This window comes from Sarcophilus harrisii, chromosome 3 (assembly GCF_902635505.1).
Source record: "Sarcophilus harrisii chromosome 3, mSarHar1.11, whole genome shotgun sequence".
NCBI classification, from domain to species: domain Eukaryota; kingdom Metazoa; phylum Chordata; class Mammalia; order Dasyuromorphia; family Dasyuridae; genus Sarcophilus; species Sarcophilus harrisii.
Genome location: NC_045428.1, coordinates 87,679,847 through 87,696,595, shown reverse-complemented (window position 1 = coordinate 87,696,595; position 16,749 = coordinate 87,679,847). Strand labels below are relative to the sequence as shown.

Below are 16,749 nucleotides of genomic sequence, written 5' to 3'. Positions count from 1 at the left end.
TATAGAAAAAAAATTCAGTGAAAATGTTACCACAGTAATAACATCATTTAATGATGAAGAAATGTAATAAAAGTGTAGCTATTCCATGAGTTTCACTGTAATGCTTCATAAAAAGATTATCAAGACAATCAGATTACCCAAATATGTGAAACTAGCAGTGCTCTGACCTTTATTCCACAAACATTTAAAACCAATCTGTTATCTCTGAAAGAGCAGTCCAACATGGAGTAGTAGCCTGAAATAGCTGTCTCTCTTATTGCTCATTACCATCGTGTTACATATAGGTTTCTTTATATTAAGATAGTTTTAGAATGTCCTTTTCTCTCAATTGACTCTTGGCCTTTTAATTGGATTGTATTTGTTGAAGTTGTTTCCCATTCACCATTTAAGATGGTGTTCTTTTCCTAAGAAATTAGCTTTACAAGTTAATAACCTAGTTAAACAGATGGGAAGTTGTCCTGAAATTCAGTTTTTTTTGTGTGTGTGGAAATACTACAACTTCCATTCAATTTAGAAACGTTTCTTCAGCACCTACTGTACAACATTGCATAACAAGTTCTGAATAGGAAAGACAGCTTTCTTAAAGACTGCATAAATATGTATTCATTTATGTTAACAAGTAGGTTGTAGTAAGTAACAATGGCAGATAATAGTTACAAAGAGAAAAGAGACTAAGGAAAGTTTCTTTTTTTTAAAGTATGATTTGAGAAGGTATTTAAATGTGTGATAAGTCTCAAAATTGAGATGAGTATCAAACATAATATGAATCATATATCTTGGGTTTTATGGCTAGAATTTTTCTGTTTCCTTCTCATAAGTGGTCAAGCAGAGAATAAAATAACTGGCAATAATGCTCTTGCTTTCTGGGCAAGTATTCTTCAGTCTAACGACCTCAAAATTTGAACTCCTGTAGAGAGGCAGGGAAGGAAACTAGAACTCTTTGAGTTGGAGAAAAGGGAAAAGAGAGAAAAGTTCTGGTGTGTTAGGAGAAAATGGACAATGCATTCAGCTAACAATCTGTGAAGTATGGGATAACTTGCTTAGGAACAAAGATACCTCAGCCTCTAGAGAATAAGATTCAAATAATTTTTCTTTGAAAGTCTGTGGTCTTGATTACAGTGAGTGATTAAATGGTAAGAATTGTGAAGAAAAAATATTGACATTGATAATGGTAATAAACACTGGAAAATTAACAAGGTGAGAAAAGCAAAACTCATTTGGTTTAGCTATGTAATAAAGGTAATGCTTATTACATTTATATTAAATTTAACTTTTTCTTGATTACCTCCTAAAACAATAATAATTATATGTCATATATGAATTGCATTAATATCACTGTTTTGTTGATGAACTATTGTCTACATATATTTATTCTCATAGTTTGTTGCCAGTGTAGCCTGGGTCATCTGCTCATGCTACAGTTGTTTTGTTATTCAGTTCAATGGAAATCCCAATCCATCTATTCCTCTCATCCTGTGTGAGCTTTGTCCAAGCATTCCCTTGTATGATTGGCATAGGATCTAGCCAGTAGTTAGGTACTGATGAATTTTATTCACATTAGTACAGCCCTCAGCCTACTTCTTTATTCTTACTGTCTACTTGTAACTTGAAAAAAAATTTAGAAGCAACATTGTTTTTTACCTTATGGAATTCATTGAAACTTAGAACTCATTTTGCTGATATGTAGACATGAAAGAAAGGCTTTTGATCAATGTGTTATGCATTTCAAAAGGTATGTTTACTGGATACAAATGATTTAGCACATCCAAGAATCCTTGCAGCTTTTTCTCAGTGCCAGACTGGGGCAGCATAAACCACAAAACCTTAGCTCAGCTTCAGCTTTCTTTCCTCCAAGGAGATACACCTTAGCAAATCTGTAACAATTTTACAAATTGCTCCAAGAGAAAAATTTGTAATAGAGCCTATTATTAAAAGCCAAAATTTATTGTTCTATTATATGAGGTAAGGAATACTTTTTGTATAAAAGCTTATTTATCCTTAATTGCTTATTAGTACTTACTAACAATTAGAACTTGTCAAAAATGAAAAGGGATGCTTTTAAAGCCATATAAATGGGCTTAGTATAGTGCCCAAAACAGAGAAAGCACTTCTTAAGTTCCTTGACTAGATTTGATTTGACTTCACTTGATTTGGGAGGCAGTTAATCTTCTATATCTATAATCATAAAGTGATAGGTCACTTAGATTACTTTTTTGGGGACAGGATGGTGGGATACAGCAGAAGAGCATCATGCTTCATGGAGGGAATCATGATAAGATAATCTCTGAGGTATCTTTCAACTCTGAGATGTCAGCCATCATTAACATTTCTTCCATGGGACAAGACTTGCAACTTGCTTCTTGGTCATCAGCTTGAAACCATTCTTCCTCCACTCCATCCACGATCCCTACCTCCTCTTCAGTGGGATTTTGACCCTTAATCTTGCAACTACTTTGAACTCTGACAGGAATAAGATTCTCCTTATTTTGCGTGGAACTGGGCCTCCATCTCACTTCCTGGCAACCAACTCCAACCCATTCCACTTCCACTCCAAATTTATATCCCTCAATGCTGTTTTAAACTTCTCTAGGGCAGAGATTATATTGCTTTTTTGTATTTATTTCCCCAGTACTTAGCACAATGTCCTACATGTAATAATTAGTCCATAAAAGCCCTATGGCTGTCTCTGAATTCTACTTTCATTGCATTAAATGTTACTCTGGAATTTTTCTTCACTTACTGTGTTTATATATAAATTGTCTCCCTAAGTACATTATGAGCTACCTGAGGACAGGCAGTTGGATATTAGTTCAACTCTTATGAAACCTTATATTACCTCCTCTCTGAACTATTACAATATCCTATTTACTATTGTCTTCCCAGCCTCAAATCCTTCTCTCCAATATCCTTTGTAGTTTTCCCAAAATTTCCTAGATCATTAACTTGAACATGTCCATTTTTTCCTTTTCTCTTTTCCTTACAATCTCTTCTGTTTTGTGGAGATTTCCAGTCTTTCATACTCTGATCTCAGCCATCCTTTTTGAATTTTCTTCACATTATTCCTTTTCTGACCCACCAAAGTGATCTACCTGCTGTTTCTACACACAACATTTCATCTACTATATTCCTGCCTTTCCCCCTGCTTGCTCTATATGGAAGACACTTTATTATGTTAAATTCAGAACTAATACCTAGACAATTGCTGTAACTGCAAGAGAATCCTGGTATACTTAATTTGACTAAAAAACCAAATAAGGACTTAAACATCAACATTCTGTAACTTTTCTGATGGTAATTAGTTTTGTTCACCATAAATCTGATTATATAGTCACTAGGAATTAGAATCTAAATAAGATAAAGAAATGAAATTTTCCTTTCCTCAAATCAGTCTAAGAAATTAAGAAATTTGGTTTGTGAATATATAGAGAATTAACTCAAATTTATAAAAAATCAAGCCATTCTCCAATTGAAAAATGGTCAAAGGATATGAACAGACAATTCTCAGATGAAGAAATTGAAACTATTTCTAGTCATATGAAAAGATGCTCCAAGTCATTATTAATCAGAGAAATGCAAATTAAGACAACTCTAAGATACCACTACACACCTGTCAGATTGGCTAAGATGACAGGAAAAAATAATGATGATTGTTGGAGGGGATGAGGGAAAACTGGGACATTGATTCATTGTTGGTGGAGTTGTGAACGAATCCAACCATTTTGGAGAGTAGTTTGGAACTATGCTCAAAAAGTTATCAAACTGTGCATACCCTTTGATCCAGCAGTGTTACTACTGGGATTGTATCCCAAAGAGATTGTAAAGAAGGGAAGGGGACCTGTATGTGCACGAATGTTTGTGGCAGCCCTTTTTGTAGTGGCTAGAAACTGGAAACTGAATGGATGTCCATCAGTTGGAGAATGGCTGAATAAATTGTGGTATATGAAAATTATGGAATATTACTGTTCTGTAAGAAATGACCAACAGGATGATTTCAGAAAGGCCTGAGAGACTTACACTAACTGATGCTAGTGAAATGAGCAGGACCAGGAGATCATTATATACTTCAACAACAATACTAGATGATGACCAGTCCTGATGGATCAGGCCATCCTCAGCAAATCAGATCAACCAAATCATTTCTAATGGAGCAGTAATGAACTGAACTAGCTATACCAGAAAAAGAACTCTGGGAGATGACTAAAACCATTACATTGAATTCCCTAGTCCCTATATTTATGCACACCTGCATCTTTGATTTCCTTCACAAGCTAATTGTACAATAATTCAGAGTCTGATTCTTTTGTACAGCAAAATAATGTTTTGGTCATGTATACTTATTGTGTATCTAAGTTATATTTTAATATATTTAACATCTACTGGTCATCCTGCCATTTAGGGGAGGGGGTGGGGGGGGTAAGAGGTGAAAGATTGGAACAAGAGGTTTGGCAATTGTTAATGCTGTAGAGTTACCCATGTATATATCCTGTAAATTAAAGACTATTAAATGAAAAAAAAAAAAAAAAAAAAGAAATTTGGTTTGTGGGTTTCATATAAGGCTGAGAAGTGGTAGTTATTAGCTTTTTAAATCCAATAAAAGCAATTTTGAGCAGAGTTATCTTTTTCTTTTAGTTGCATATGAGAGATCTATCCCATAAAAGTCATCCTTACATTTCCTTATTGTCTTGAATAGTAATTCACATTTTAAAGAACAAGCTAGAAAAAAACCTTGCCATTGAGTAGGTATGAATTGAAAAATTTAGGGACTTCAGTGGATCGCAAGCTCAGTATGGATCAACAGTGTGGTATAGCTAATATGCTCTTAGATTTCATTAGTAGCAAATAATATATAAGAATATGTACTAAATTCTGCACTGATCTAATTGCATCTGGAAAATTTTGTTCTGTTCTAGGTGCCCCTGCCAACAGACAGTTCAATTCAGCACTTTTAAGTATTTAGTGTTTGTAAGGATACTATCTTAGGGGATTGGGACAAAAAGAAAAAATGAAACATTTTCTACTGTTTAACAGCTTACATTCTGTTGTACAATATAGTATATGTGTGCATTAAATACAAGTTACATACAAAGTTAAAGTGAGTTCTGTAGGTACAGTGCACACAGCAACTGAGTGGACAGAGAACAGGATAGGACATATTTTAACTGGTACCTAGACTGTTCTTTAAGGAAGTAAGTGATTCTAAGAGTTCATTCCACATGTGAAGTGCTGTCCCTTTTTTTAAGTGAACATTTTGGGTGCTAAACAGAGACCAAAAATAACATTTGTAATAAAACCAGTTTGTGAAGAACCATAATCTCTAAAATAAAATATTGGGGCACAGAGATTATTTCTCATATATGACAATTTCCCAATTCCATGTCTTTTTATTAGGTGTCTCTTGTGTCTGAAATATTGTCTCATTATCTGTTTCCTTGATTCTTTGGATTTCTTTAAGATGGATAAAATTACACTTTTTTTCAAGAAGCCTCTAGAAGTCTCTGAACTCTGATCACCAATGCTAAATTCCTTCCATTTATATGGTATATTAGTCATTCATGTGCAATTTTATTCTGTGTTGCATTTCACATTAGAATATAATCTCCTTAAGGACAGGAATTGTGTTCTGAGAGGAATTGTGGCTGACTGTATATTATTTTCTATTGTAATTTTTTGTTTAAGTGCCATTTTCCTATTAGACTATATGATCCAAAGGGGAAGAGACTATGTCTTGTCTAAAATTTCTTTCCCTCTCAGCACCTTGGATAGCTCTGCCAAATTTGAATCTTAGGGAATGTCCTTGCATCAGATTGAATCATGAAATTTCTGGACATTGCTTCAATTAGAATTTTATAATTTAACTTTTTGTGATTAAAGAATAATCTTGCCAGTCTGCCAAACTGACTTTCTTGTTCTTTTAGCATTTGTAATCTTAATAGTGAAAAGAATTTTGCTCAGCGGAACTTTGTTATTTGAACTGCCAAATGTTTACTAAGGTTTATTTGATCTGCTGTTAATAAATATGTGGTCCAGAAAGTTCTAGTGCTTTTAGGTAAATTTGAAACAAACCTCCTGAAATATTAATACTTTTCCTTTTGTTATTATACTATTCTTTTTTCATAATAATCAAACTTGAGAGGCAATGTGTCACAATGGGTAGACAGTTGACTTTTAGGTCTGGAAGATCTAGATCTGAATCTCTACTCATGCTACATGTGGAGTGTGTTTAACTAACTTCTCAGTGCCAGCCTGAACCATAGTTGTTAAAAAAAACCAGAAATGCCTAATACTGATGAAATCACAGATTCCATCAAATGCAAACCAAACTTTAGGAACCTAAATGAATATTTACTTCAGAATTCATTGATATATTTCATCACTAATTAATCATTAATTTTGCCACTGAATTGTTAATATTCCAAATTTTAGAAAGCTGGAGTTTCAGGTTTACTATTCTTTTCTTTATTTTTTATTTTGGTGACAGAAAAACTGAGAATTTTATTAAATTCACCATTTTCTTATACAGTGAAGACTTGTCCTCCACATATAGTATAGGGTATGTTTGTGTAACTAAAGAGGCAGAATAGACATCTCTAGTCTTTTTTTCAGCTCACATTTTTCCAAGAGAGACTTTTATTCCTGATAGAAGGGGAAGTAAGAGATTAGGGCCAGAAGCTTAGCCCCTCTGCTCTCCTCAGAGAGAAGAGACAGTGATATAAAATTATATCTATCTGCTCTCTTAAATATCAGTTTAGGGATATGGTTTTCAGGTCAGAGCTAATTTCTGATCACTGTGTCATTAATTGGGGAACGCAGAACCTCAAACTTTATAGCTGAAGCTTAATTCTCTTTCCACCAAATACATATTCCACAATGAACATACATAGAGAGTATCAAAGAAATCCATTTATAAAATTCAGTAGTCAAATTATACATAGGATGAGATATATCAGATGGTGGTGGTTATTTGTTGTCTTTCATTCTCAAAGAGGACAAAGATGACATCACCATTTTAGAATCAAGTTATAGTGGGTTAGTCTGTAGCTGATCAGACCAATGCAAGCTCAGAATGTTCAGCCACAAATCAGATAATATGGAATGAAAGAGTCTTTTCATTGCTAGATAACTCAATCTAAACAAGAGACAAGAGTTTTAGATCTCACCCAAGGGGAGGTTCCTCAAAGTTACTCATGTGGAAAGCTTAGAAATGGGGTATGATGGAGGTTGCCAGCACCTATTTTCTCGTCTTTTTATTCTGCAACCTGAAGCAGAATTGGCATCTTCCATCTTCCCTCTCAAAGATAGAAACCAGAGGAGCCAGAAGTTCTGAAAACTGAGTTCTGAAACTCAGAGAGACTTGGAGCAAGTTCAAAGAGTTGAAGAGACTAGTAGAAACTAAAGCTTCCTATTCTGCTGCTTTTAATAACTTTTTCTGGCTCTTAGTGTAAGCACAAGACATTGATTTTCACCAATAAATTGATTTCACCAATATGTATCTTATAATAATCAAAATAGATATGCTTCAGTTTGTAATATCTTTAGACTATGTACATGTACCATGCTATGTCCTTTCCACCACACTCTGGTAATACTCATTTTCAATTCTTCAGAGACTATAATGTTCCCTACCTCATCATAATAAACTAACTGAAGAATAATGATATTAGGTGATTTTGAGTTGCTATTGAGGTTATCTCCAATAAGATATAAAACAGAGAGATGCTTGGTGAAAATGTTTGGCACTATTCAAGAGAAGCTGTAGTAAACAATTCCAGTTAAATAAGAGTCCCTCAAGATGATGAGGCTCTCCAGATGCTCCTCTTTGTCAATAGTTTTATGCTGATTATATCAAATCTGAGAACATTGTAAAACCTCCTGAATAAATCTCACTAACCACTCAAAGTCATTTCACAGATGAGGAAATTGAACCCTAGAAAAGTTAAATTACTTGTCCAATATCTACCTGTTCTGTTTCTGTCTCTGTTTCTTCTGTTCCTCTTCTTCTTTCTGACTTTGTCTTTTTCTGTCTCTTTGCCCCTCTTTCCCTCTCTCTGTCTCCATCTCTCATTTAAAAATACAGTTTTCAGCATATGGCAAAATAAAATCCAAGTAGCTACAGAGAACTAAATGGTTTTTACTTTCTCCCAGAGATATTAAAAGTACATTAAGTTAAGGCAATTAACTTTTAAGTTAACCATGAGATGTCCATTTCTGATCCTGAATCAGCTTATATTTTCATGTTTTAGACTATTTATAATACTTTTATAGAATTGCACATGAATTGAAGAAAATGTTTTTCAGAGTTTCAAGATATAAATTTTTAAAAATTAAAAAACCCTTCTCTTTATTAAATTTGTAACAATATGTAATCTGGTGCTTTCAAAGGGAAAAGGGCTTTCATTTGTAATCACAAATCCACTGGAATTCAAGTGGTATCTGTTGATAGGCAGTAACTTACATGGGTTGTGACTTTGATATTTTTCTGGTAAGGATTGTTTTATTCTTTATTCTTATTTCTCCAGATCCAACACAGAGCTTAGCACCTATGATAAATACTTGACTACTCGATTCAGAATGTTAAGGACATAAGTTATGCAAATACATAACTGGGAGATATTTGGACCTGTGCTTTTACTAACCCAGAAGAGAGCATGGCTTGGGAGATTCCTGAGTATAGGAACTTTGGCCCCAAGATTGTTTTCTTATGTTTAAAAATTTTCACGTGTAAATTGACACCAATTTATAGAAAGCAAAATCAGGCAAGTTGGATCACAATATAGATCATATTCTGCTATGGCAAATTTAAGATGAGTAGATATTTTCCCACATCCCTCTCTCTCTGTCATATAAGTTCTTCACTCTAACCCTCTAACCACTCTAACATTATAATCCATATGGTAAGAATCAAATTGTTACCTTTATGGTCACTACTCTTCTATGAGTGTGGCCCAAGATAATATTAGCATTTTTAGTCACCATTGTATATGGTTGATTTATTGTCTCTTATGCTTATATAACATGTTAAGCTAGTTTCTTTAGGCTATCAAGTCCTTTTTACTATATCCATACCATATATCCATACCATAACTCTCTTTCTCTGGAATTTTACATTTGAGTTTTTAAGTTAGCTCTAGGGTTTTATATTCATCTGTTTCCCATTTCATCTTATTAATTTTGACTCACTTTGTAGTCTGATGATGTCTTTTTGAATCCTGGTTCAGCATGTTTCCTTTGCCTCCCAATTTTACATCATCTTAAAATTGGAGCAACACACCCTCTCTGATGTTATCCACATTATTGTCATAAAATGTTAACCACAAATTGGCTGAGACAACATAATGTAGTATGGTCAGAGGACCTGGATTTAAAGTCTAATTTCTGTGAGGGATAATATCTTTTCTAGCTCTAAATCTATTTTGTATAATTCATTAATTCATCAATATTTTTGGATAGGATCATGAATTTAACTAATTGTATGTTCATTTAGATTTGGCATAAGTAAGACTCTTGTATTTGAAAGTAAGTTCTGTTTCTTTATAATTGAGTGACTTAAGACTACCAATCAATCAGTCAACAAATCAGTCAATCAATATGAATTTGTTAAAAGCTTATTTTGTACCAGATAGGAGTCAAAGATCCAAAGAAAAATAAAACTAAAACACAACCGGCCCTAAAGGGTTTACACTTAATTAAGGAAGACAAAATATACATACATATATATGTGTGTGTGTGTGTGTGTGTATGTGTGTGTGTGTGTATACTCTAAAATAACTATGACTAGTAGAATGAAGCACTAAAATGTTCTCATTTTATATGGAATATATATATCTATAAATGAATCCTTTAAGACAGAATGATAATATCTACTGGGATAAAAATGCTCATTTGGTAATATTTATTATTTCAATTTTATTATTTTGCTTATCTCCCCAGACCAGTATTAAGGAAGGATTACTACTGAAGCAGACCAGCTCCTTTCAAAGGTGGAAAAAACGCTATTTCAAACTTCGAGGTCGTACACTCTACTATGCGAAGGACTCAAAGGTAAGGAGTTATGAAGCTAATGACAAATCCCCATAAAGCAAATTGTTGTTTGTGAAAGTAAGTTCAATTTTTTACCTAGAAACTTATTGTAACACTATTTGCTTTGGTAAATAGTTCGGTTAGTATTATTTCTCCCCAATGCTGCTCCTTCCAAGGTGGATGAGAATGAAGTTAGTAATTAAAGTACAAAAATAATCTTGTAAAAAGGTCAATTTTTGCCAAACAGGTAGTCCAATAAACATATACCTTAAGGAAAGTTTTATAATAACTATTGAGTGTGATACTATTTTATTACATAGATTAAATTAGAGCTTAATTTTATTTCTGTATAAAACAAAGATTGATTTCTAAGAAAATAAACTTGTTTTATCTTTGTTCTAATTCTTTTCTTCTTTTCTTAATTCTTTAAATCTTATGATCCATAAATAGATATAGACTGATGATAGGAAAGTCAAACTTTTACTTAAATTGAATTAAAACTTTTTATTAAAAAGAATTCCACTGAATGAAGCTAGATTTAATCCTCTGTCAGTGGTCAAATAGGCATATAAAACTGGTACCAGTTATTATTATGCAATGAGAAAAACTAATTACTGTTAATAATTAGTATGGTTATTCATGCTATTGTTACAATTGTTGGTAATGCTGTTCAAAAGTAGAAGGAAAAATATTTAGAGTTTTAGTTTATTCACCAGTAAAACATAAATAGCCCATTAATAAAACATTTTGTTTGGGACAATGCTTAAAAAACCACATACTTAAATATTTTGATTGATCTGTGATCTCAGCAATATGGATAATTCTACAAATGAAGCAGATTACAATCAAGCCACACAGTACAACTCATCCATATTTTCGCATAAATTCTTGAGCTCCTTAGGGTTCTGTAATCTTTCCCTAGATCTCTTGACAATGGATGGCTAATAATTGAGAATGAGGGTTGTCAATGACTTCTTGCTATATGGTTGCCACATCTATAATTATATACAAACACATACTATATACATATATGTATCCATCCATCCATATAGATGCTTGATGCTGCTTTTGCATAATTTCATACTCTAATATGTTGCAGTGATGCATCTTTTTCTCTTTGTATGACCTTGGACTTGAATTCTTCAGAGTATAATATGCTATGGAATTTTCACCCCCAAAAAACTGATGTTAAAAAAAGTATAATTTGCTTCAGAGAGTCATTGCTTAGAGTCATTAAAACCTACGCACATTTTCACAAAGGCAATCTGATTTGTTCTACTTCTGCTCAATAATGGGCCTAAGCTTCTTCTCTTTTCACAGAAATATATATATATATATATATATATATATATATATATATATATATATATATATAAATTTTTTCCCCACAAATCCAAGATGGCATTTGAATGGGATATCTATCATATATTGCATATCAAAATGTGAACAGTAAGTAGGTCCTCCTCATCTACTTTCTTGAGTTCTTATGGATGTCATTCAGCAAGCTCTGTGAGCTGAATACAGAAAGCACAATATCATCTACAAAAAGGAAAATCTGGAAAACTTTCATAATCTAGGAGAATCCTCCTTCCATGTGCCATATAAATTCTGTGACACAGTAGTAAGTAACTTTGGCCAGCATATATGTGTGTTTATGTCATCTATTTCTCTCTATTTCTATACATGTATTTATATGCTTCTCTCTCTCTCTCTCTCTCTCTCTCTCTCTCTCTCTCTTTCTCTCTCTCTCTCTCTCTCATCAATTGTATTACTCTAAAACTTCATCCTGTTTTTTGAACATTTTGGAAAGTGCTTGTTTCCCTTCTCATATCTTTGTCAATGATGTACTTGATATGTGTGTAGATCATTCTCATAAAGATTTTGTAAAAGCAAAAAAGTAAACATATGAATTGGTTTTTTTCAGAATTTTTTCAGTAATAATAACATTTGGGGTCCCCCCAAGCCTGTGCTATCACCCCTCTTCTAGATATCTTCAGAATCTATTCCTCATTGTCCTTAAAATTCCAAGCATGGACCTTCTCTGTATACATGCAGTCTGTCACAGTTGTTCTTGTCATTTCTTTTGTGTTGTTTTCATTTCCTCATATGGTATATTAGGAACTTTGACATAAAAGTCCAAAGTCTTGTGACTTTTTTTTTCATTGAGGGAGAAAATTTTTTTAGATATATCTTATTGCTGGGCTTGGTGTTAGGCAGACCTAATTTTCAATCCCATTCATACACTTTTGGGCTCTATTTCACTGGAGAAATTATTTAAATACCAAGAGCCTTAGATCATTCTGCAAAACTCTAAGATATTAAAGGGTTATGATCTTTGTTGCAGAAGGGAGTGCTTTTTTGACAAAATCAGAGGTGTCTGACATAGAGGAATCTTGATACCTAACCTTTCATGGTCCTTCTTGTTTCATCTTTATTTTTTCTTTAATACCATTGTATTCCAGGTAAAAATAAAGACAATTTTCAGCATTCGTTTTTATAAGATTTTAAATTCCACACTTTCTCCCATCCTTTTCTCCTTACCTCTCCCTTAAGATGGTAAGCAAGTTGATATGGGTTATATATGTACAATCATGTAAAACACATTTCCACATTAATCATGTTGTGAAAGTTGTTTCACTTTTAAATAACTTCAGGATGATGTGGCTTGGTTGGGTGTCTTGCCAAGCTTTCAGTCAACTTGTTTTTCCCTCTACTGTAACTAATTGTTTTATGATGTGATGTTACTCATAATCTTCCATAATCCTTTCTCCTGTAATGTCTTATTAACAGGGTTTTTATTTTAAAGTAGTGCAGTTCTTGATGCTATCCATCTGCTCACCAAGAGCATTAAGTGTTTTCTGCCTAAGGCAGCATGTAGGTCTCTTTTTTAACAATTGCTTTACATCATTTAAACTTCCTTAGAAAACTTAATGTATGTCAATATTTTTTTAAAATCAGTCTTCTATTTCTTAGTAATTTTATTTAATAGGTCTCTGGCCTAATAGGTCGCTGGCCAAATAGGTTGAAGGTGTCTCAAGTGTATACCATACCTTTTAAAAAGTTATCTTCCAATTTTGTATTGAATTCAATTTTTATCTCTCTCAAGTTGGCAGTCTGCCTCTCCATTGACTGTTGATTCTGAAATGACTAGTCCCTTAGTAACCAGCCATTTCCTATGTATAAGACCATAATTAGTTTAGTTTGTTGATATTTTTGATGTTTATCTTACCCCTTGCTTCCCAATTCTCTTCTCAAAGAAAATAATCATGATATATGGACATGTAAGTTATATATAGTCCACATCCCCTAATCATACTCATTTATTACACCTGAACCATATTTTCTAATAACAATTTTATTCTCCTCTGTCCCTGCCTTTCCATTGAAGTAACTAAGCATTGAAGTATATTTTGATTTAATTTGGAGGATTGAATCCTCCATAGAATTTATTTACCTCTTTACCACTTCATTCTCTGCAATAGGTGAGAGTAAATAAGCTCCAATTATTTGCAAGGAATTGTTTTTACTCTTGCCTTTTTTGGTAAATACTTATTGTCAATACTGTAATACAAAATGGCCAAAATTCTTAAAATATGATAAATAAAATAAATATAAAATGCTTCTTTTGTTTTTGAACTTAGGATAAAACCAAATCTTTTAACTTCTTTATTTGCCCTTCTAAGAAGAACAAATGAATCATTCTTCCATTTAATTGCAACTTCTCTTTGTCTTCTGGTTTCATTTTTAGTAAAAATGTCAATATTGATATGACTGTTTTTCTTTTAACTTGTCACTTTACAGGGATTTCATTTAAGGATCAACTAGTTCGTGTTTTTAGATTTGAAAATTATGTCATGTAATTCTTAACACCCTATGTTATCATTTCTGTTAATCTGCCATTATCCTCACTGGAATAAAATTGGACTGTACAAAAATAAGGGCAGTTTTATATTTTTCTTTGTTTCATGGATTGCCATAGTCAAGTAATTCATTAGTAAGAAATTTGAGAATTTTTCTGCACATGATGAAGTAGATTATATGAAAACAGATTTAGTTCCTTTCTGGGACCATGCTTAAAGCCTTTCCTTTTTAATAGAACTTATCTGGACTTATATTCCACTGGTTTAGTCTTTGAAAACAAAAGATTGTCTCCATATCCCAATAATTTTTTTTGAGTATTATTTGGTAAAGGAAGGGATAACTTTTGAATTGAGTGGATGCGCATCAGTTGGAGAATAGCGGAATAAGTTATGATATATGAATGTAATGGAATATTATTATTCTATAAGAAAGGATGAGCAGGCTGATTTCAGAAAAGCCTGAAAATACTTACATGAACTGATGTTAAGTGAAATGAATAGAATCAAGAGAACATTGTACATTGCAACAAGATTTTGTGATGATCAACTGTGATGAACTTGGCTCTTTTCAACAATGAGGTGATTCAAGGCAATTTCAATAGACTTATGATGGAGGAGCCATCCAGACAGAGAGAGAATTATGGAGACTTAATGTGAATCAAAGTATTTCACCTTCTTTTGGTTGGTTGTTTGCTTGTTTTTTTCCTTTCTTGCATCTTTCCCCCCTTTTTGTCTGATTTTTTTTGTGCAGTATGCTGAATATGGAATATGTTTAGAAAAATTGCACATGTTTAATCTAAAAAAGGATAACTTTCTATTAAATACCATTAATTGATTTCCCAAAATCCGGTAAATATTAAAAGTAACTTTTGCTTGGGAAAAAAGTGAGACTAACTCAGAGAACAAGAAATCAAATGAAAACTAGGTGACCATATGTTTGTTGTTGAAAATCTTATTAAAATAAGTTAAATTTGTTTTCACTGAAATATTATCAGACCTCATCTTCCCCAGGAGGAAAGTTTTGTATTTTCCTATGGGAAGGAATTGTTGGAAGGAAAGTTTTCTTCTCTTTATGTGCCCAGTGAAAGTAGCATCTCATTTTTCAAAATGAGTCACAATTAGGAAAATTGTGAACAAAAAAGTAAACATGATATTTGTATGCATTACTAGAAGGATATGTTCGTATCAAATGAGGTAAAATTCTTATTGTAGTTGAGACTGATTGTCTCTTACCTGGATTATTGTGTTTAGCTACAATATTTTAAGAGGAATGCTGGCTAACTTGCTGGAGGAGATCCAGGGAAAGTGATCTGAAATGGTGATGGAACAACCAGGCCATAGAGACCTTCCACACATCTCAACCTATCTCAGTTGAGCTCAGTCTCAGGGTTGAGGGACTGTGCCCCAGATAAATAAAATTATATAGTTGTAGTCAGACCCTGGGTTTGGAATTAACAGATGGGTTCAAATTCAGATTCAACCACTTACTACCTATATAATCTTAGACAAATTACCTCATCTCTCTCCATTACTGTTTCCTTATTTGCAAAACAAGAGGCTTGGATTAGGTAACCTCTAGAATTACTTTTAAAGCTAAAATTATGATGTTATGATAAGAGAAGACTGGGAAGGCACATTTGTCTTCAAATATAAATCATACGATGGAAGGATAATAGTTATTTTTAGTAACAACTCCTTAGAGAAAAGAATTTATTCCATTAAGTGGACATTATCAGGAAAAAGATTTCAATTAAAATAACAGTTTATAATTAGAATTAACCAAAAAATAGATCGAAGTGGCTCATTAGGTAAATTTCTTGCCACGTAGAGAGATGTTGGATGATTACTTTTTAGGGATAGTATAGATGGTGTTCATTTATTAGGTAAGTAGTTGGACTGGATGACCTTTAGATATCCCTTTTAACTCAAAAATCCCTGATTGACTCAGAATGGATGTAAATAGCAATTGTTTCTGTTTGGGCTAAAAATCTTGAGGATCTTCCCTTCCCAGATTGATTTTTCCCCTATATTTTGACTAGATAAAAAAAGGCCATTCTCTGCATCATTTCTTACCTATCCTTAATTACTTATTGGACATTGACTCAGTCATTCTGAGACTTGTGAAAGACTTTAGCTTAAAAAGGCCAAGGCTATTTCCAGTTGTCCTATCTCTATCTCACCACTGGACTCAGATGGCACTGGAGAAGAAAGTGAGACTGTACACAGCTCTCCTTCACTTAGTGTTACCTCCCTGATGTCATGGTCCTCTTTGAGAATACCTGTTTAAAATAGTCTGATCATTTTCTTTATTATGGCTCTGTTGTAAAGCTGTTAATTTTTATTTTTGCAATTTGATCTTTCTCTATTTAAAACTTTTATTTAAAGAGGCTATGGATTTATACTGTTGGAAGGAATGTGCATATCAGTGAACTCTATTAAAAGTTTTTTTAAAACATCCATATAGCAAAAGTAATCTGCATTCCAAATTATAGAGGCAAATGTTTTTTAAAAAGGATAAATAGTTTGTGGATGCTGATTGTATTTTGTTGGTTACTCATTTATGATTTTTTTCTTAGGAACTTTAAAAAAATAATTAAAAAAAACTCACACTTAAATACAAAGTGAGAAAAGAAACAACAACAAGAAAAACATTGCCATGCACACAGCAGACCATAGGAGAGGAATCATTATAATATAATAAATTTTCATTTCAAAAAAATATATATAATTGCAATATATTACACTCAAAGCTACCCAGCTTTTTTTTCTCCCTTGTTGGTTTTCTTTTGTTCTCTCTTATGCACTTTTAATTTCATTTTTCTCCCTCTCTTTTCCCAAAGAAGGCTACAATTAAGTGTGAATATACATGCAT

The 16,749-nt window shown here is 32.9% G+C and overlaps 1 protein-coding gene across 8 annotated transcripts in view; it reads left to right on the top strand.

Annotated features, from left to right (window-relative positions):
• Window positions 1-16,749, top strand: part of DGKH (diacylglycerol kinase eta) — a 217,618-nt gene that overhangs the window by 78,942 nt on the left and 121,927 nt on the right. For all 8 annotated transcript variants that reach the window (XM_031958432.1, XM_031958431.1, XM_031958438.1 and 5 more), the window contains exon 3: window positions 9,928-10,038. In XM_031958432.1, coding sequence (XP_031814292.1) covers window positions 9,928-10,038 — 111 coding nt within the window. The remainder of the gene's footprint in view (window positions 1-9,927; window positions 10,039-16,749) is intronic.